This window comes from Microcaecilia unicolor, chromosome 7 (genome assembly GCF_901765095.1).
Source record: "Microcaecilia unicolor chromosome 7, aMicUni1.1, whole genome shotgun sequence".
NCBI lineage: Eukaryota > Metazoa > Chordata > Amphibia > Gymnophiona > Siphonopidae > Microcaecilia > Microcaecilia unicolor.
The window spans coordinates 276,604,612-276,625,915 of NC_044037.1; the positions used below are offsets into that span (position 1 = coordinate 276,604,612).

At 46.5% G+C, this 21,304-nt stretch overlaps 1 protein-coding gene across 1 annotated transcript in view; it reads left to right on the forward strand.

The window, feature by feature from the left end:
- Positions 1-2,810: 2,810 nt before the first annotated feature.
- The window catches only part of CFAP221 (cilia and flagella associated protein 221), a 125,460-nt gene continuing 106,966 nt past the window's right edge, over positions 2,811-21,304 (forward strand). Inside the window, exons 1-3 of the mRNA XM_030210874.1 lie at positions 2,811-2,893; positions 17,051-17,236; positions 18,215-18,315. Of these exons, the coding sequence (XP_030066734.1) occupies positions 17,101-17,236; positions 18,215-18,315 (237 nt within the window). The 5' untranslated portion in view covers positions 2,811-2,893; positions 17,051-17,100. The remainder of the gene's footprint in view (positions 2,894-17,050; positions 17,237-18,214; positions 18,316-21,304) is intronic.

The window sequence follows — 21,304 nt, forward strand, 5'->3', positions numbered from 1 at the left end:
TCGTTTTTAAACGAAATATATATCGTCACATCATCAGCATAAATATATGGGTTTAGGTTTAGGTTGGATAAAGATCTGGCCAGTGGTAGCATCATTAAATTAAATAGAATCGGAGAGAGCGGAGATCCTTGAGGCACACCACATTACAGGTCATACACACATCATAGGTCTAATAGCGCCCCGCGCTGTTCCAGCGCTAGTTTAGAGCGCTGTTTGGAACAGCGAGGGGCTTTTGATCATCTGCCTGCTGAGAGCCTCCAGGAAATCTGCTTTCCCCTTCTCACAGCTGGGGGGAACTATATACTGATGGCGAAGCCAGGGAAACTGAGCTTCATCCTTCCTTCTCCCTCTAGTGGGGAAGGGAGTAACAGGCTCACCCTGCTTCGAGCCATTGCTCCCCCTGCTGGGGCTGGGAATCCATTCCATTTTTTAGGACTACTCTCATTCTTGCAAGGACTTCTGGGACCTGTAGTTCTGGTCTCAACTGCTTCACTGGAGAATCTCTGGGGCTTGCCCTGTCACAATATGCATTAAAAACGTTAACGCGCCTATAAAGCTGCTTAGTAAACAGGGCCCTTAGATTGTGAGCCCTCCAAGGACAGAGAAATGCCCAGTGTACCTGACTGTAACTCACCTTGACCTACTACAGAAAAGGTGTGAGCAAAATCCATATTAAAAAAAAATCCAAGGAAGAACAAATCTGGTGGAGGGGAAATGAGTCAGCATGAGTTCAGCAAACAAAATTTAGCCTTAAAACTAGATTGATATTCAGCAGAAGTTAACCAAGTCCATGTCAAGTTTCCTAATATGATTTGACAACAGCATTTTCTCAGTTATTAGCCAAATGTGAATACAATTATAATGTTAATTAATAAGTTTTGGATGTTACTGAATTCTATTATTTTGTCTCACTGCATTTCCAGTTTTGGCACAGTATAAATCATCACAAGGACAAAATATAAGAAAACCATTGGACGGCATTAGGGGCTTATATCCCATTTAGTTATGTTTAAACAAATTTTTATTTATTTATTTATTGCATTTGTATCCCACATTTTCCCACCTATTTGCAGGCGCAATGTGGCTTACAGATATCTGTTATGGCATTGCCAAATGAGTGATCTGCATGAAAAAAATATTTATTTTTATTATTTTGACTTATGAAAACCACTTTCCCTGAAACATGCTGAAAACAGAATAATCCATTTGTACAAAAGAGATGACGTGAAGATTTAATTCCATGTGCTCCAATGAAAGGAACACTATGATTTTATATTTAAATCTTTTTATTAAAATATAAAAAGGCACAATATGCTGTGCAACTGTTGTGTATAAATTACAAATAGAGAACAATAATAACAATGAGCAGCTATAATAACCCTCCTTCCCACCACCACCCTCTACCCTTCCAACCCCAACAATAGGTGATTTCTACTACACCAAGGAATCCTAATTCACACTGTTAAAATGCCCAGGGGTATAAAATACAACCCGTTCTATATGCCCTAGAGGGGAAAAATATACCTTATAAAGCACTGTTATGTTTTTTTTAAATCTGTGGATAAATAAGAAATCATCAACAATCTCAGGATTCACTCTAGCTCTCCTGTCTTCCACAGTCCTTCCTGGAATAGAAGTTGTCTTCTTAGAAGATGTGCTGGTAGCAGGATGTACAGGATCTCCCATGCAAACTTTGCTAGTTGTGGCCAGTATGTTTGCTTGTTTTTCCAAAAAAATCTAAATATCTTTGTAGGCATCACTTAAACATAAATAACTGTCCAGTTCATTAACAGGCTTCAAAGAAGAAAATGACATGCGGACAAAGTTTGTTCCCTGTCCCCATCCCCGTGGGATCTGGCCCCGCCCCCGCCCCGTCCACGCGAGCTCTGTCTCCATCCCCGTGTCATTCTCTAGTTTAAACTCCTTATATGCTTGGAATGCCCTCCCGCGGGAGGTGGTGGAAATGAAAACGGTAACGGAATTCAAACATGCGTGGGATAAGCATAAAGGAATCCTGTGCCAAAGGAATGGATCCTCAGGAGCTTAGTCAAGATCGGGAGGTGGGGCTGGTGGTTGGGAGGCGGGGATAGTGCTGGACAGACTTGTACGGTCTGTGCCAGAGCCGGGGTTGGGAGGCAGGGCTGGGGAGGTGAGGATAGTGCTGGGCAGACTTATACGGTCTGTGCCTGTGCCAGAGCCGGTGGTTGGGAGGTGGGGCTGGTGGTTGGGAGGCGGGGATAGTGCGGGGCAGACTTATACGGTCTGTGCCCTGAAGAGCATAGGTACAAATCAAAGTAGGGTATACACAAAAAGCAGCAAATATGAGTTATCTTGTTGGGCAGACTGGATGGACCGTGCAGGTCTTTTTCTGCCGTCATCTACTATGTTACTATGTTATTTCAGCTTCCCATGTGTGATGTGACATACCTTTACCTCCTTAGCCTCCCCTTCAGCAACCGTGATATGAACAGCCCAAAATTAACCCACCCAATAGAATTTAAAAAAACAATCCAAGAAACGTAAAGCCACTCCAATAATAATAATAATAATAATAATTATTATTATTATTATTATTGTTTTTTGTCCATGAGCTCAGTGTATAAATCTTGATTGTGGATGATTTCGGGCTCTTCCCCCCCCCCCTCCCCGTTTCATTCAATGGAATGGTCCGCTCCTCCTCTCTCGTCTGCAAGCAGTGCCTTAGGCTGTGCGCGAGCGAGAGGCGGCGGAGACGCGCGTTACCATGGCTACGGAGGTTCGCGTCCCGGCGTCGGGCCCGTGAACTTGCGGACTGAGCGGGCGCGGGAAGCAGGATAAGTGTCAGCGGCCCCGCTTTAAACGCCATGCTGTATCCCGGAGAGATACGGGCAGCTTCGGACGCGGGCTACATGGGGTAGGTCCTCGACTTCGCTAAACACCCTGGTGACGTTGGTTGTTGTGCCTTATCCAGAGGCCTGATTAACTGCAAGGCCAGAGCAGGACCTTGGTTACCAGTAAAACACGTGTACAGGTTTTAGTGGTAAGGCGTTTTTAATAGGATCTACAGACAGCTAAAGAACCTTCTTCTCAAGCTTTGCATCTAGAAATAAATAATCCAGACTAAAGCATGCAGCGATCCTTGGTGTGGAAAATTTGGTACAGACCAAGGTAATAATGTAACATATAGTAACATAGTAGATGACGGCAGAAAAAGACCTGCACGGTCCATCCAGTGTGACCAACAAGATAAACTCATATGTGCTACTTTTTGTGTATACCCTACTTTGATTTGTACCTGTCCTCTTCAGGGCACAGACGGTGTAAGTCTGCCCAGCACTAGCCCCGCCTCCCACCCAGGGTTGCCATATAAAAAAAACAAATTCCCACACAAAACAGCCCAAAAACCGCACACACCCCACCCCCGACGTCATCACCCCCGCCCCTTCCGTCATCACCCCCACCCCTGCCGTCATCAACCCTGCCCCTTCCGTCATCAGCCCCACCCCTTCCGTCATCACCCCGCCCCCGCCGTCATCACCCCGCCCAAAACGTCACAAACCCCGCCTCTGTTGCCATTAGCCCCACCCCCGCTGGCCGAAAAACCGGCCCAAAACCCGCACAAAAAAACCAAAACCAGCCCAAAAAACCGCAACCCGCCGCGGACAAAAGTTTCCTGCGGCGGGTTGCGGAAAACCGCCCAATTGAGTGGGAAAACCGCCCATCTGGCTACGCTGCTCCCACCACTGGCTCTGGCATAGACCGTATAAGTCTGCCCAGCAGTATCCCCGCCTCCCAACCACCAGCCCCATCTCCCACCACTGGCTCTGGCACAGACCGTATAAGTCTGCCCAGCACTATCCCCGCCTCCCAACCACCAGTCCCGCCTCCCACCTCCGGCTCTAGCACAGACTGTATAAGTCTGCCCAGCACTATCCCCGCCTCCCAACCACCAGCCCCGCCTCCCACCACCGGCTCTGCCACCTAATCTCGGCTAAGCTCCTGAGGATCCATTCCTTCTGAATGGATTTGATATACTAGCTTACATGGTACGCCAAAGCAGTTCACGTTTATTATATGTAGCTGCTACTGTCTGTCCCTAGTGGTTTACAATCTTAAAATTTTCTACCTGGAATAATGGAAGGTTAGGTGACTTGCTCAGCATCACAGGGAGCCAAGTGGGAATCAAACTATAAGTGCTGGATCTGAATGACAGTTTCTTGAGGAGGGGGGCGGAGGAAGATTATTGTTTATGTGCGCCGTCACCGAAATTGGTAAACTCACTATGTGGGAGCCACACTTAATTCAAATGAGATAGATCTGAAACTTAAAAAAAAAAAAAAAGCTCTGTAGGATCATTATCCTTGAAGTTATGCTATGTTGTCAACTCTTGGATCGCCTTATCCTTAATTGAGTACTCCCCCCTACTTTTATGGTTTAAGCAGGATCCAGTCATGTTTCTTGATTATTTATTTGGTTCAATTGATGCAAGGTACTGTGTTATTTGGTCTATATTTCTAGAGCAAGTGGATACTTGTGTGATGTATTGCAAAAATTGCATAAATAAAGAATAAAAAAATATATATTCAACTCTATTCACTTGTGAAAACAGTTTTCATTGAGCAGAAGTTTTCATTCAAAATGCTGGTTTCACTGAGGGAGCAGCTGTTTTCTGAGTTATCACTCTGCAACACCATTGTAGGTACAGAGTTCTTAGATGTAAATCCCAGAGAGGACACCCATCAGCCTTTTATCTTAACAAAAAAGAATACTGGTGCTTAATGGGTGCATGAAGTGATGAAGGACAGGCAGGATCAAGATAGCTGCAAACATATTAAACGCACTAGATAAACAGTAGCCTTTAGACCCCTAAACCTCTCAACTCCAACGTTATGAAGAACTCAACAATCCTATAATGGTCTTGTAAAAGACATAATTGGATCTCTGACTTTAAATGTTAAACCTTGTTTTGTATCTATCTATCTATACAAATAGATAAATATAGATATATGACTGCACTTTCCAAAAGGGATTCCCAGGTCAATAGGTTATTTGTAAATTGCACACTATTTATTTTTTTTACAAATATTTTTGGAAGAGAGCATGGCATGGATGAGGAATGGATGTGGAAGCATTATGCAGCTAGCGTGCTCTGATTAGTGCACATTGATTGGATAATGCAGATTTTTAAAATAGGAGGTGGTAAGTGCTCTCATGTTATTTTTTGTTTTGGTATTTTTTTTTTGTAAGTTCTGTACTGCTAATGGGAAAAGTAGTACAGGACCTGCAAAAAACAAAAATAAAACAAAAATATACTACGTTAAATCTTGGCTTAGCGTGTCTTAACCTAGGACTTTCTCATGTGCTAAGCCCAGATTTACAGTGGCTTAGTAAAAGGGCCCCTTTATCATAGTTTCTAAGCATTTAACGATATCGGCGGTGCCTCCTCCTGCACCTAACAGTCTCTGTCTCCCACCCCAGCAGCAGCGCTTGCAATTTGCTGTCAGCGCTGCCTGACAGCAACTCACAGACGCGACGCTGACGTCCTACTCCGGGTCCCTCCCTCTGCCACGTGCGTCCCGCCCTGCATAAACAGGAAGTTGCATCAGCACGGCAGAGGGAAGGCCCCAGAGCAGAACGTCTGTCAGCTCTCAGGCAGCGCCAATAGCAAATTGCAAGCACTGCCGTGGTGGTGGAAGACGGAGACTTTGAGGTGCAGAAGGAGGCAACGCCGATAGCATTAAATGCAAGCACTACGGCGGGGGTGGGAGAGGGTGAGGAGACACAGAGGTGTTGGGACTCTGTATGGGCCTGAGACCAAACTGGGTGGGCCTGGGCCCATCAAAGCCCCCCTGTAGCTACGCCCCTGAGATCACCCCTGGAACCTTTTTAAAACTTGACATTATGTTGACCACCCTCCAATCCTCAGGTACTACGGTTAGAGATTATGAGTTCTTTCAGTACCCTGGGGTGTAAACCATGTGATCCAGGTGATTTAATACTCTTGTCTTATTGATTAGGTTCAGTATGTCTTCCAGGTTCTCCAAGATTTATTTAATTTCCTCCAATATCGTCACCCTTGAAAATAATTTCTGGTACAGGTAGATCTCTTACATACTCTTCAGTGACTGCTCAGTCTGTCTAATGGCAAAGCTGGCCATGAGCAGAATGTCTTGGACAGAGAAGATGTGGGCAAAAGGAAAATGAGATTAGCTCTTTGTAGTGACAAAGTAGTCAATAATTCGGTAAATGTAATCAACTGTGTTACTCTTACCACAGGAATTTAGCTCCATTTTAGTGCTGATTTTTGATGGGAACACTGGGAAGATTGTGCAGCGGCTTTTCAGTTTTGGCACCTTTTGGGCAGGCAGGACAGCCTTGGGGGCCATGTTTTCCCCAGAGTTTCTCCTATTGCTCTACCAGGCTTATCTGTTGAGGCAGAGGCAGGGACAGGCTGGTTCTTCCCCAAATGTGTCCCTCTCCAGTTAGTCTGCTCCTTCTGACCCTAAGCACTCCATGCTGGATCTGGAAGAAGTGCTTGAGAGAGGATCTTCTTCTTCTCCTTTTCTTTTGGAGGAGGCCTCTGTTATTTCACAGGCTCCATTGCAGGAGCCGTTGGAAAAAGGGAAGCTGCCTCCTAGGGAAGGTGATGATTCACAGGTTCTGTGCCTATTTCATAAAGAAGTACTGGACACTGATTTCAGAGTCTCTGGCTGCCATTTCCACTGAGGACTTTGCTACTCCTTTGATGGGGGCTCTAGGTTCTTCTGTGATGAAAGGCCTTAGGGTCCTTCTAAAGTGTTTCTCATGCATCCAGATATTCATGGTTTGATATCAGCTGAATGAGTGTCTCTGGATACAGACCTAAAGGTGGGGAGAGCCATGGTCCGCTTTTATCCATTGGTGCCTGAGGAAAAGGAGATATTGCCACTTCTGAGGGTGGACTCCCTTGTGACGGTGGTAACAAAGAAGACTACACTCCCTGTGGAAGGGGGAATTGCTCTCAAGGATCTTCAGGACAGGAAGATTGAGAGTTCTCTAATGCAGTCCTTTGAAGTGACTTCACCAGGCAACTGTTTGCAGCTCGTTTGTTGTGAGAGCGTCTGAAGTGGTGTCAGCAGTCCGAGTCTCGGGATGCAGTTCAGGCAGTCCAGTTGGAGACTGGTTTAGCCTACTTGGCGGATGCAATTTATGACATGCTGCGTGCCTTTGCCAGAGACATGTCCTGGGAAGTCGCAGCTTTGGCACAAAACTGGGCAGTGGACATGGCTTCTAAAACTCGGCTGGTGAAGCTGCTATTTCGAGGCAGGTGGCAGTTTGGTGAGGATTTGAGTAACCTGGTCAAGAAATTAGGAGAGCCCAAGCCTCAGCATCTGCTGGAGGACAGGGTTAAAGCTTCCTCTCGCTTTTCAGGGCCTGTGTCTCTCAGTAGGTTTCCGGACTGTAGGCAGTACAGACCTGGCAGACAACAGTTCAGTCAGAGATTGTGCTTCCAGAATAGACAGAATCCTTTTGTGGCAACAGGAAGGCAGCTCCTCAGTTCAGGAGAGCTGCTATGGCCTCTGGAGTTTCACAACGAGGCGAGACAGGCTCACTCCTCACCTCTCCCAATTGGAGGGCACCTTCAAAGCATTTTGGAGGAGTCAGCCAAGATTACTACAGACCAGTGGGTCTTGGATATTCTGAGAAATGATTGCAAGCTCGAGTACTCTGTTTAGTACCTGAACATTGGAGGGTGGCCAATGTAATGCTGATGGTTCCAGGGGTGATCCGGTAAATTACAGACCGGTAAGCCTGATGTTAGTGCTGGGGAAAATAGTGGAAACCTATTATAAAGAATAAAATCTCGGAACACATAGATGAACATAGTTTAATGGGACAGAGTTGGCATGGGTTCAGTCAAAGGAATTCTTGCCTTACCAATTTGCTTAATTTCTTTGAAGGTGTGTATAAACATGGATAAAGATGAGCCGGTTGATATAGAGGGGCATTTTCGATATGATATCTTAGTCCGACTTTGGACGTTTTGCAAAAAACGTCCAAAATCTAAATAGGAAAGAAGGTCATTTTCAAAAAAGAGAAACGTCTATCTTTTTTTTTTTTCCTCAAAAATACTGTTTTTGAGATGGATATGGAGGAAGCCACTGCTTGCCCTGGGATTGGTAGCATGGAATGTTGCTACTAATTGGGTTTCTTCCAGGTACATGTGACCTGGATTGGTCACTGTTGGAAGCAGAATACTGTGCAAGATGGACCAGTATGGCTGTTCTTATGTTCTTAACAGCTTCGATGGAGGTGGTTCCCTGGGAGTGAGCTCATATGGGACTGTTGCAGCAATCGCTACTCAGTTGCTGGTCTCCAGTTTCTCACAGCTACAACATTTGTCTTCCATAGACTTGGGAAGCCAGGTTCAGCATGCAATGGTGTTTGCTGGTGAAGAATCTGAGCAAAGGGGTTCCCTTTTCCTATAGCACACTGAGAAGTGATGACAATGGATGCCAGCCTTTCAGGCTAGAGAGTACATAATCAGTCACACCTGGCACAAGGGAACTGGTCTTGGACAGAAGTGAGATGGTCCATTACCTGTTTGGAACTCAGAGCACTATGCATTTAAGGCATTTGCTCCACTTCTGAAGTCGGCCTCAGTACAGGTATTTTCTGACAATGCCACTACGGTCGTGTATGTCGACAAGCAAGGGTGTACTCGCAGCCGCCCTCTGGTTGCAGAGGCCTGTTTGCTCATAAATTGGGCAGAGAGCCGTCTCCTGTGCTTGTCGATGGCTCACATTGCTGGCGCCCTGAATATGCATGTGGATTTTCTCATCAGGAATTCCTTGGACCCAGGAGAGAGGGAGCTGTCGGACGAGGCATTTCAGACAATAGTGCGTCATTAGGGACCACTTCTTGTGGACTTGATGGCTACCAGCAAGAACGCCTAAGCATTCAGATTCTTCAGTCGTCGCAAGGATCAAAACTCTCCAGGTCTCGATGCACTCCTTCAGGAGTGGTCGAAGGATGAACTGCTGTATGTCTTTCCACCGTGGCCTATGGTGAACAGAGTGCCCTGAAGGATAGCCCTACATCAGGGGTGGGTTATTCTAATGGCTATGAATTGGCCAAGGAGGCTTTGGTTCACAGACTTGGTTCATCTTCTGGATGGCCAACCACTTCTGCTTCCTCAGGGTCGAGGCTTGCTGCGGCAAGGGCTGGTGCTGATGGATTATCTTTCCCCCTTTGGTCTTATGGGTTGGCCATTGAGAGGGCAAGTTTCAGATGCAAGGATTATTTTGAATCTGTCATTGTTACTTTGTTGCAGGCTAGGAAACATTCTATCTTGGCAGCTTACGCCAGAGTCTGGAGAATATTTGAAAACCCGTGTGCAAAGGCAGGCATTTCCCCTTTTGCAGCTTTGGTGGCACATATGTTGGCCTTTCTCCAGTCTGGCCTGGAAAAGGGTTTAATGATTGGGACACTGAAGATTCAGGTAGCATCACTGGTATGCTTCAGGGGCCGTCTTCAACACTCTTCCCTGGCATCGCACCTGGACGTGGTGCAGTTTATAAAAGGGGTTGGACACCTACGGCCTCCCATTCATACCATCTATCTGGAGTGGAATCTCAAAGTGGTGCTGTGGGCACTCCAAAAAGTGCCATTTCAGCTGTTAAGGACTGCCTCCCTGAAGGACCTTACCTTGAAGATGGTGTTGTTAGTGACAGTTTCCTTTGAGTGTTAGGTTTTCTTAGATTTACAGAGGCTGGGGTTTTGATCAGGGGAGTTCCTTCCTTGCTCCCAAATGTGGTCTCTTCGTTTCACATTAATCAGTCAATGGAACTCCCTTCTGTTTGCAGAGAAGGATATGGGGCTCAATATTCCTTTTTGAGACTCTTGGATGTGAGACATTACCAGTGAATTCAGAAGATCAGTCAGGCTCTTTGTCCTGTTCAGCAAGCAGAAGCAGGGCCTGATGGCGTCTAAGCTCACTATTACCAGATGATTGAAGGAGGCCATCTTGTTGGCCTACCTACTTGCAGGCAAGCAGCTGCCGGCTTCTTTGAAGGCACATTCAACACTGCATGTGGTGACTTCTTCGGCAGAGTCACAATTGGTGTCACCAGTAGATATCTAAGGCCATGACGTGGTTGACCTTTGCGAGGCATTAGAGTGGATGTTGTGGCTCACTCTGAAGCAGTGTTTGGTTCTTTGGTGCTGCAGGCATCAATGCCTCGGTCCCACTCTTAGTGGGGATTGCTTTTGGACATATCACAAGTTCTGGATTAGTGGAAATTATGCTATGGAAGGAGAACTTATGTCTGGAAATAATAGGGAAGACCAAATCTCTAAAGACAGGGAAATGCCTATTCTACTTGAATGTAACTTGCCTTGAGCTACCAATGAAAAGATTAAAAATAAAAGTTAAAATTGCTTCACTTCTCCAGGTGATATGAAAATTCAGCACTATCAGGAGTCTTCCTCTGAAAAGCAGGAGACTTCGTAGGTCTGTGAATATGCATGACATAACTACTACTTCTATTGTATGAAGATAAGAACATAAGTATTGCCATACTGGGACAGACTGAAGATCCATCAATCTCAACATCCTGTTTTCAACAGTGGCCAATCCAGGTTACAAGAACCTGGCAAGATTCCAAAACAGTGCATTGCATTTTATGCTGCTTATCCTAGAAATAACCAGTGGATTTTCACCAAGTCCATTTTAATAATTGCTTATGGACGTTTCTTTTAGGAAGCTATCCAAACCTTTTTAAACACCACTAAGCTAACTGCTTTTTCTTCATTCTCTGGCAACGAATCTAGAGTTTAATTACACGTTGAGTGAAGAAATATTTTCTCTGATTCATTTTAAATTTACTACTTTGCAGCTTCATTGTGTGCCCCCTAGTCCTAGTATTTTTGGAAAGAGTAAACAAGCAATTCACATCTGCCCATTCCACTCCACTCATTATTCTATAGACTTCTATCATCTTTTCTCCAAACTGAAGATCCCTAGTCACTTCAGCCTTTTCTTATAGGGAAGATGTCCCATCCCCTTTATTATTTTCGTCACCCTTCTCTGTACATTTTCTAATTCCACTGTATGTTTTTTGAGATGCGGTGACCAGAATTGCACCACGGAGCAATACAAAGGCATTATAACTTCCTCATTTTTGTTTTCCATTCCTAATACCTTTTTTTATTTTTGTTACATTTGTACCCCACACTTTCCCACTCATGGCAGGCTCAATGCAGCTTACATGGGGCAATAGAGGGTTAAGTGACTTGCCCAGAGTCACAAGGAGCTGCCTGTGCCTGAAGTGGGAATCGAACTCAGTTCCTCAGGACCAAAGTCCACCACCCTAACCACTAGGCCACTCCTCCACGCATTCTAATAATATCTAACTTTCTATTTCCTTTCTTAGCCACCGCCACACACTGAGCAGAGGCTTTCAATGTATCATCAGCGATGACACCTAGATCCCTTTCCTGGTCAGTGACTCCTAATGAGGAACCTTTCATTACGTAGCTATAGTTCAAGTTCCTTTTTCCCACATGCATCACTTTGCACTTGCTTACATTAAACGTCATCTGCCATTTGGATACCCAGTCTCCTAGTCTTGTAAGGTCGTCTTGTCATTTTTCACAATCCTCTTGCGGTTTAATAACTTTGAATAACTTTGTGTCATCAACAAATTTAATTACCTCACTAGTAATACCATCCCTACTACTCCCATCTCTAGACCATTTATAAATATGTTAAAAAGCAACAGTCCTAGCATAGACCTCTGGGCAACTACACTATCTATCCTTCTCCACTGAGACAACAGAGGGGAAGTAACTTGCCGGGTAGAGGCCAGCCAAATTTTGGGTTTATTTTCAGTGCCGAAACTGACCCAAAATCCATATTTCCTTAGCTTCAGCAGCAGATGAATCCAGGAACTGGTGGGCTGTATCCGTCTACCAGCAGGTGGAGATAGCGAACACTAAAAACAGGCATTGACCCTCTGTGTACTGGTCCTTCTCCCTTTAGTATATCTCTTATCTCCAGCAGGTGGTGGATGGAACTTGTCAGCTTCTGGATTCTCTGCTTTGGGGGGGCTCCTGGGTTTCTAGTTGAGCTGGGGTGTGTGGCTGGTGGTGCCCACTTTAGAGGCATACTTGTGTTCAGGTCCCTGCCTTACCCTCGATTCCCCTGCTCCCAGTCTGCTTCTGGTGCTGTGGCTTCTCTGTCTTTCTTCTTTACTTGACTCACAGTAAAAAAAAAAAAAGAAGCAAAGAGACACAGGCAGCAGGTTCCCAGACCCGAGCTCTGTCTGACCGGGTGCTGGAGGGCTGGGACGCCGTTTGCAGCTCCTCTAGGGACGGGCTCTGCCTCCCTCATTGGTAGGGTGAGTGCTGTTTCTTTTCTCTGCCTGATCCCATGTCGCCCCGTTTTTTAAACGCTGCTGATTATGGCAGCTGAGACTGCCAAGCGCTGCCCTCACTGCGGGAAGCAGTGCAGCGTAGCGGAGCTCTGCAGCGCAGGCTGCTTGGAGGAGTCGGGTTCAGGAAGCCTGTTGGCGGCCTCCGATGGGGTTTCCCGCGCTCCGCAGCTCGTGACGGGCACCATTTTGGATTCGTCGGGGGACGCTTCCAGCACGGTTCCGGAAGCGTCGGAATGTACTGGGCTAGCAAAGAGGCTAGCGGAGGGCAGCCAGTTGTCACTTGAGTCTTGGGGGGGGTCGTAGCAACGGAGGCTGTGGCAGCTCAGGGGCAGGGAGACCCGTTTTTCCCTGAGTTCATTTTGCTCATGCACCAGGCATTCTTGTTGAAGAAGGCCTCCCCAGGTGCCCTGTCGCTCCCTCTGCAACTTCAGGGCAGCTGGGTTCTAAGTTGGGAGCAGGCTTTTCCCCCTCTGTCCCTGTGGACCCGCCGTCGCTGAAACGCAGGAGGCTGGGTTCCACGTCAGAAACGGGTTCTGTTGCTTCCCTTATGCTGCAGCCTACCCTGTTTGAGGGGGCCAGAGGGTCCTCCTGAGGGACACAGAACTCGGGGCTCGGGGATCTTGAAGAGGGAGAGCTTGTCCAGGAGGAACAAGATGACACTAAGGCAGTTCAAATTTTTCATAGAGACGAACTGCCTTCTGTCATTTCAGAGTCCTTACAAGCACTAAATATTGAAGATCCTGAGGCTGTGGCTGCGGCAGCAGTGAATGTTAAGATGGCTAGCACCAGGAAGCCGGCCCAAGCCTTTCCAGTCTATGAAGCTATTCAGGAGCTCATTTCGGACCAGTGGTCGGAACCTGAGGGGAGCCTGAAGGTGGCTCGCACTATGGCCCATCTTTATCCAGTGGGAGAGCCTCACCTGAGTCTTTTCACCTTTCCGAAGGTAGATTCCCTGGTGGCGGCGGTCAACAAGAAGATCACTGTTCCAGTTGAGGGGGGTGTGGCCCTCAAGGATATGCAGGATCGCCGTTTGGAGGCCTCCTTAAAGCATGTGTTTGAGGTGTCGGCCTTGACTCAGCAGGCTTCTATTTGTAGTTCGTATGCAGCTAGAACCTGCCTTTATTGGCTTCAGCAGGCCGTGCAGCAGGAATTGGAGGTTTCGGCCCCATGGACAGAGGTTGCCCCTCGTATGGAGTCAGGGCTTGCGTACTTGGCTGATGCCCTCTACAATTTGGTTCGGGCCTCAGCTAAGCAGATGTCTTTAGCTGTTTCAGCTCGACGGCTGCTATGGCTTCGCCACTGGGCGGCTGATATGGCTTTCAAGCAGCGGCTCACGAAGTTGCCCTTCAGGGGTAAATTGCTGTTTGGTGAGGATTTGGAAAAGCTTGTTAAAGATTTGGGGGGATTCCAAGTCTCAGCGCCTGCTGGAGGACAGGCCCAAGTCCGGGTCCAGAGGTTCCTCGGCGAGGCCGAGGTTTTGGGAGGCGAGGCGTTAGTGCCCTGGTCAGGCTTCTGTTCCTTTTCAACGTTCCAGATTTCAACAGCGTTCCTTTCATTCAGACAAAAAGGCCGCTAGTCCTACTCAGCGGCAGGGAGACGCTAACCGAGCTACCCAATGATGGGGTGCTGGTCCACTCTTTCATTCCTTGCGTAGGGTTCCGTTTGACCTTGTAGCTGGAGGAGTGGACCAAGATCACGACAGACCTTTGGGTCCTCGTTCTGATAGAGCATGGATACAAGTTGGAGGTGGCAGCACCCGTCAGGGATGCCTTTTTGGAGTTCCACTGTGCTACTGTTGGAAAGCGGGAAGCGGTGGCCAAAACGTCTCTGTTGCAGTTAGAAGCGGTGGTTCCTGTTCCTCAGTCCAAGCTTCGGGAAGGTCGTTATTCCATTTACTTCGTGGTGCCCCGGAAAGGGGGGTCTTTCTGGCCGGTCCTCGACTTACGGAAAGTGATCGAGTCTCTGAGGGTGCGGCACTTCCACATGGAGACACTGCGTTCGGTGACAGCAGCAGTGCAGACCAGGGAGTTTCTTACCTCGTTGGATCTCAAGGAGGCGTATCTCCATATTCCAATTTGGCCACCGCATCAGAGATTTTTACGGTTTGCGATCTTGGGCCAATGTTTCCAGTTCTGCGCTTTGCCGTTTGGGCTGGCCATGGCACCTCGCACCTTTTCCAAGGTGATGGTGGTAGTGGCGGCCTTCTTGCGGAAAGAAGGAGTCAGAGTTCATCCTTATCTGGACGATCGGCTCATCCGAGCAGACTTTGAGGTGGAGAGTCGGTCGGCCTCTTCTCAGGTGATAGAAGTGCTTCAGTCCCTAGGTTGGGTCGTCAATTTCCCGAAGAGCCATCTAACTCCCTCTCAGTCTCTAGATTATTTGGGGGTTTCCTTCAACATGGACCTGGGTTGCATTTTTCTTCCCGACGGTAGGCGTCTCAAGTTACAGTCGCAGATTCGGCGGTTGTAGGGACTGACTCGCCCTCGAGCGTGGGATTACATACAGGTACTGGGGCTTATGGCGGCCACTTTGAACGTGGTTCCGTGGGCGAGAGCTCACATGAGACCTCTGCAGCATGCCTTACTTAGTCGATGATCTCCGACGTCTCTGGAGTTTCAGTGCCGGTTGCCTTGGACTCCGACAGGCAGGACCAGCATGGCTTGGTGGCTATCCGAAGTCCATCTCAGGCGGGGGATGCCCCTCGCTTCCCCCTCAATGGGTTCTAGTGACAACCGATGCCAGTCTTTTGGGCTGGGGGGCTCATTTCCGACACCATTGTGCGCAAGAACGTAATGGACATAACACAACTCTTCCGTTGTACGATTCCCTAGTGTGGCTGTGCCACATGAACTTTATCTTACCACAACATCACTTTGTATTTGTTTACACCGGAGTCTGTAATGCCTCTCCGGAACTATGTAAGCCACATTGAGCCTACAAATAGGTGGGAAAATGTGGGATATAAATGTAACAAATAAAATAAATATTGTTCACTCTGGTTGAGTGTGTTTCTTTTATTGTGAGTTAAGTGATGTTCCTACTCTTTTCTCTGCTTTGGGGTTTGTGCTATACTAAAGGGAGAAGTACACAGAGGGTCAGTGCCTGTTTTTAGTGTTCTCTATCTCCACCTGCTGGTAGACGGATACAACTCACCAGTTCCTGGATTCATCTGCTGTGACTAAAGGAAAGAAAATTATCAGGTATGTCTTAATTTTTCCTTAGTCTTGCTTCGGTTTTGGCCGAAAATGCCAGTATACTTTTGGCTGAAACTGAAACTCACTTCCCCCCCACCCCTCACCTCAGGAGCAGGCTCAGCTCCTTGCCTTCCTTGCTTCACCCTCCCCCCCCCCCCCCCCCCCCCCGAACAGTAACAGGCTCAGCGCCCTCTCTTTCCATCCTGGCCTACCTTAGAGTCCTTGGTGGTCTAGTGGCTAGTCGGAGCAGGAGCGATCCCCAGGATCATTCCTGCCCACACTAACTCTAATCTCAAAATGGCTGCCACAACCTCCAGCGTCAGTCTTATAAGATTACCAGTGAAGTTTGTGGCAAACCATTTTGATGACGGAGAAAGCATGGGCAGGAGTGACTGGGGATTACAAGTCCTGCCCCGACTGGAGAGGGAGGGAGAGGATGCTGCTATGTTTTAGGAGCAAGACCTTTTTCAGTCTTGGCCAAAACTGAAAAAAATTATTTTGGTCAGCCTCTAAGGCAGGTGTTTTTAACCCAGTCCTCTGGACACGTCCAGCCAGTCAGGTTTTTAGAATATCCACAATAGATATGCATGAGATAATTATGCGTGTACTACCTCCATTGTATGCAAATGTATCATGCATATTCTTTATGGGTATCTTGAAAAACGACTGTCTGGGTATATCTTGAAGACTGGGTTGAGAACCACTGGCTTAAGTTTACAAGGAGTATCAGCAGGATATGAACCTGGCTTCCTTGGTTGTTGACTCTGTTCTCTATTCTGCCATTTACTTAATAGAAGTCAATGGGAAGTTAAAACAATTAGCCATCAAAGATGCGAGATCCCCATTAGAGACCCCTGGAAATAGGACTGCCAATGTGGGGACTAATAGACTCCCAAATTCCTTGACTCAAGACCTCCACTCCAGGTCCCAGAAGAACCTGGCCTGGGACCCTTGAGCCAGGGAGACCCTGGCCTGTGATCCTTGGGCCTTGGGCAACAGTGTCCTGAGACCAGCTAGACCCCAATATCCTACCCTATTACCCTCTACCTACCCACTCTACAAGCCTCCAGATGACCCCCCAGTGTTTATTTTTTGCCAAGAAAGTGTTCTCTTCCTCATCTACTTTTACCGCCCGCTATATTGGAAAATGGCCAGCTGTCACTAAACTTAGCTAACCCCCCATTATTTTCCAAGAGGGCAGGTGGCAGGAATTAAAAGCCAAGTGCTCTGTATTTTAGCCAAAACTGCTGTCATAACGTCCATTCTAGGACAGAAATCCTCCAACTGCTCTGTGCCATCTTGACTGCACTATTTAATGTTTTGGTCTCTTCCCAGCTTCTTCTCTAGTTCCATATTCTGCTTGTGATTGAGTAATATGTTTTGTCTGCCATTTTTTCTTTTATGGACATTTATGTTTGGGTCATTGCAGGTTATGAGAAACGTATGTTTGGGTCATTGCAGGTTATGAGAAACGTGGGCTCCATCTATCTGATGATACATCTCTTTATAAAATGGAGGTGATTCAGCCACATCCCTTAGACCTCAGCAGTGGTGAGGGCACATTTAAGAAGGTGCCTGCCCTTCTTTTGGATAGCCTGGTAGAAGAGCCCAAGAGAAGACATGTGCCCAATCACCTGCTTGAAACAAGTAAGTAGCTTTCCATCCGTTCTGCATGTTCTGTCTAGTTAAGAAAAGGGGCAGGATGACAGGTGAGACTTCAGCTTTAAACAATTTTTATAGGTGAAAAACAACAATGTTACAAGCTAGTGGTACCAAAGCAGAAATTACTGTCCAACAGTTTTTAAATTGCATATAGCTTGCTGCTGTTATTTCTGCATGCTGGTTGCATCTGCTTTGCTTCCAGAAGCTGTGATAAGGAGGATGAGGGGAGACCAAGAATTATAGACATTCCCTTTGGTCTTTTATTTTATTTCTTGAGATGTATTAACTGCCTGTATGGAGAGATTCACTCAAGACTGTGCACAGCAGGTACAGATTGACATTAAAGTTATGGTTTTATTAACAACAATAGTGAAGTGAGCAAAATTGGATATAAATATAATCAATGAGGTAAACATGGAAATGGCAAATTGTTTCCTAATAATGTTTTGATTTCTGATACTCTGTGATGTTGTTCCTATTAAATAGCACAGGAGAAGAATCTTGTAATAGAAATGTTAGCAGAATACAGATGATACCATAATAGGCAGCATGGAAAGAACATTCATATAACATAGATATATATCATATGATATCAGCACAATTCAAATTAAACACCTCAACAGGCACACATTTGAGCATTTAAACTGACAAGGTGTCTCCTAAGGGCTTGTTTGATTCTAGCATTTGCTATGAAGAAAACTAACATGCTTATTTTAATTTTTTGTTACATTTGTACCCTGCGCTTTCCCACTCATGGCAGGCTCAATGTGGCTTACATGGGGCAATGGAGGGTTAAGTGACTTGCCCAGAGTCACAAGGAGCTGCCTGTGCCTGAAGTGGGAATCGAACTCAGTTCCTGAGGACCAAAGTCCAACACCCTAACCACTAGGCCACTCCTCCACAGGTGCTGTTTCCTCTTATTGATAGTAGTCATCATGGTTTCTTCTCTGTGATACATTTCAGAGGTGTATACGAAAATTGTGAGAAACAAGGTCATACAGGCTGAGCCTGGAGTGCTGCATTTTGGAGGCTATGAAATTGGAAAACATCACCAGCAGATTCTGGTGAGTTAAACAAAAATTGAACAGTTCTACATCTCATTTTCAGAGCACTACATTTTCACTTTCCTGTTTTTCTGAAATATCTGTATAACTTCATGACCTATATGGAAGCCTTCTGGCCACCCTACAGGCAGTCCATCAGGTGTCACACATTGCTTTACTTTTCCCATGCTTTGGACTCTGCAGCAGAGGCGTATTTGGACTTCGGCGGTAGGGGGAGCCAGAGGGAGGGGCACATTTTAGCCCCCCCCCCCCCCGGTGCCACCGACCCCCCCCCCCCCCGCTATTGCCAGACCCCCTCCCCCCCGCCACCAACGACCCTCTCCACCCCCCTCCCGCCACCAACCCTCCCCCGCTGCCGTCGCTTACCTTTGCTGGCGGGCACCCCAACCCCCGCCAGCCAAGGTCCTCTCTTCCGTTGCAGCAAAGCTTCCTGTTCTGAGTCTGATGTCCTGCACGTACAACGGGCAGGATGTCAGACTCAGAACAGGAAGCTTTGCTGCATTGGACGAGAGGACCTCGGCTGGCGGGGGTTGGGGTCCCCCGCCAGCAAAGATCGGTGACGGCAGGTTGGCGGCGGGAGGGAGGGTGGAGAGGGTCATCGGTAGGGGGGTCCAGGCCAAAATCTACGGGGGCCCAGGCCCCTGTGGCCCCACACAGATACGCCCCTGCTCTGCAGTCCAAACAAGCTGCAAGCCACTGCTGAGGGCCAGAACCTTTGAAATCTGTCCTGACAACACCACAGCTGGTCAGGTTTAAAGGAGATCCACAATGACTAGGGAATTCTTTATATGGTGCCTAACATTATGCACTATTTATATAATGATTTTTCAGTGCACAAAAGCATTATAACGGAAGCAAGGTGCTGAAATGGCCCAAAAATGGCAGATATGCCCTGTTATAGAATAGTGCCTAAGTGTTTCCGTGAGGATCTAAAAAGGGTGCGTGACGATGAGGGGGACATGGGTGGGTCAGGGTCATTCTCGTAAGTGTAATAGAATTAGGGGGATCCGTTGGGATTTAGTTAGTGTAAATGCTCGCAGTTTCCGATGATATGTGCTGTTCTATAAAGGGCACCCATCCCGTCATTCTGCACTATGCTATGTTGAACCTAAGCTCTGGAACGACCTACCACTACACATCAGGAATCAACTCTCTCTTCCTGCCTTTAATAAGGCGCTCAAAACTCTCTTTTCTCTACCTGTTTCCCTACCTCTGGCTAGTTTAATTTGTCTCCTTTTGTCATCTATCTTTTGTGTAAATGTTATGTACACTGCTTAGGTTTCTGCTCTTATTACTGTAAACCAATGGGAAGGCCTTTTAGCGGTATATCAAATGTACATAAATAAATAGATCCACTTTGCTTTTAGTAAAACTAAGTTTTTGAAAATGACTATCACTTATGTGAGTGTGCTTGTGAGTCATGAATCCAGCACAGCTAAAAAGGTTCAACAGCTACACTAGCAGAAAGTGGATTGTTCAGTCTGATAAAAAGTTCCTTCAAATCAAGCAAAATGACAATATTACTGATGTCTTCAGGTTATGATCAAGGGACTCTCTGAAACTTCCATATAGCAAAGAGTACTTTATCATCATTATCATCTGCATTATTTATTTATTTAGATTGTGCTCACACCTTTTTCAGTAGCTCAAGGTGAGTTACATTTAGGGACACTGGATATTTCTCTGTCCCAGGAGGGCTCACAATCTAAGTTTGTACCTGAGGCAACTGAGGGTTAAGTGACTTGCCCAAGATCACAAGGAGCAGCAGCGGGATTTGAACTGGCCACCTCTAGATTGTAAGACCGGTGCTCTAACCACTAAGCCACCCCTCCACTCAGCAACAGTCCATGTAGAATCACCAATAATAGCAACATTCCATGTAGAATCTCAAATAGTAGCAACATTCAATGTTCCACTGCACTAACCACTAGGCTACTCCTCTACTAGCAACGATCCATGTAGAAGCTTGCCCTTGCAGATCAGCCACGCAGGCTTCTGTTTCTGTGAGTCTGACGTCCTGCACATACGTGCAGGACGTCAGACTCACAGAAACAGAAGCCTGCGCGGCCGTGTTGCTGATCTGCAAGGGCAGGCTTCTACATGGAATGTTGCTAGTGGAATAGCAACATTCCATGGAGAATCTCAAATAGTAGCAACAGAATTTCAAATAATTTATTTATTTAGATTTTGCTCACACCTTTTTCAGTAGTAGTTCAAGGTGAGTTACATTCTGGTACTCTGGATATTTCTCTGTCCCAGGAGGGCTCACAATCTAAGTTTGTACCTGAGGCAATGGAGGGTTAAGTGACTTGCCCAAGATCACACAGAGCAGTAGCAGGATTTGAACCGGCCACCTCTGGATTGCAAGACCAGTGCTCTAACCACTAGGCCACTCCTTCACTGTCTAATTCATCACTTGCATCTTCATCTTTATCTTCATTATCAACATACTGTCCAGTTACAAAGAAGGCTTTCACAAAGCTGGAATCATTGTCTCTTGTTCTAACAATTTTTCATCTGATGGCAAACTCTGTTTGAATATCTTTGAGAACTGATGCAAGAATGTCAAATATTTATTTGTTTGTGACATTTATATCCCACATTATCCCCAAAACAAGATTGAGCTCAATGTGGCTTACAGTTTAGATTAAAAATACAGAGTTTGAATTTCAGCAATAGTGAAGTAGTGTGACGAAGTGGCTGAGAGTAACAGACAAGCAGACTTCCTCTCTAAAGACTCATATCAATCCAGTGGACAGTCACCCCAATGTAAAATTTCCCATGGGATGATGTGTTCACCAAGAATTGCTACCAGCTTCAGCGTCGTCTCCACTTTAAAGTGACCCAACTCATTGCTGTTCTGTTTGGCTGGAGGCCACTAACCAGTTCAACAAACACAGGCAACTTCACTGTTCTTATAGGCTATAGTCACTGAACAGCAAAATTTAGGATCAGATGATCCACTGTTTGCATGACAAGGTTTGCAATA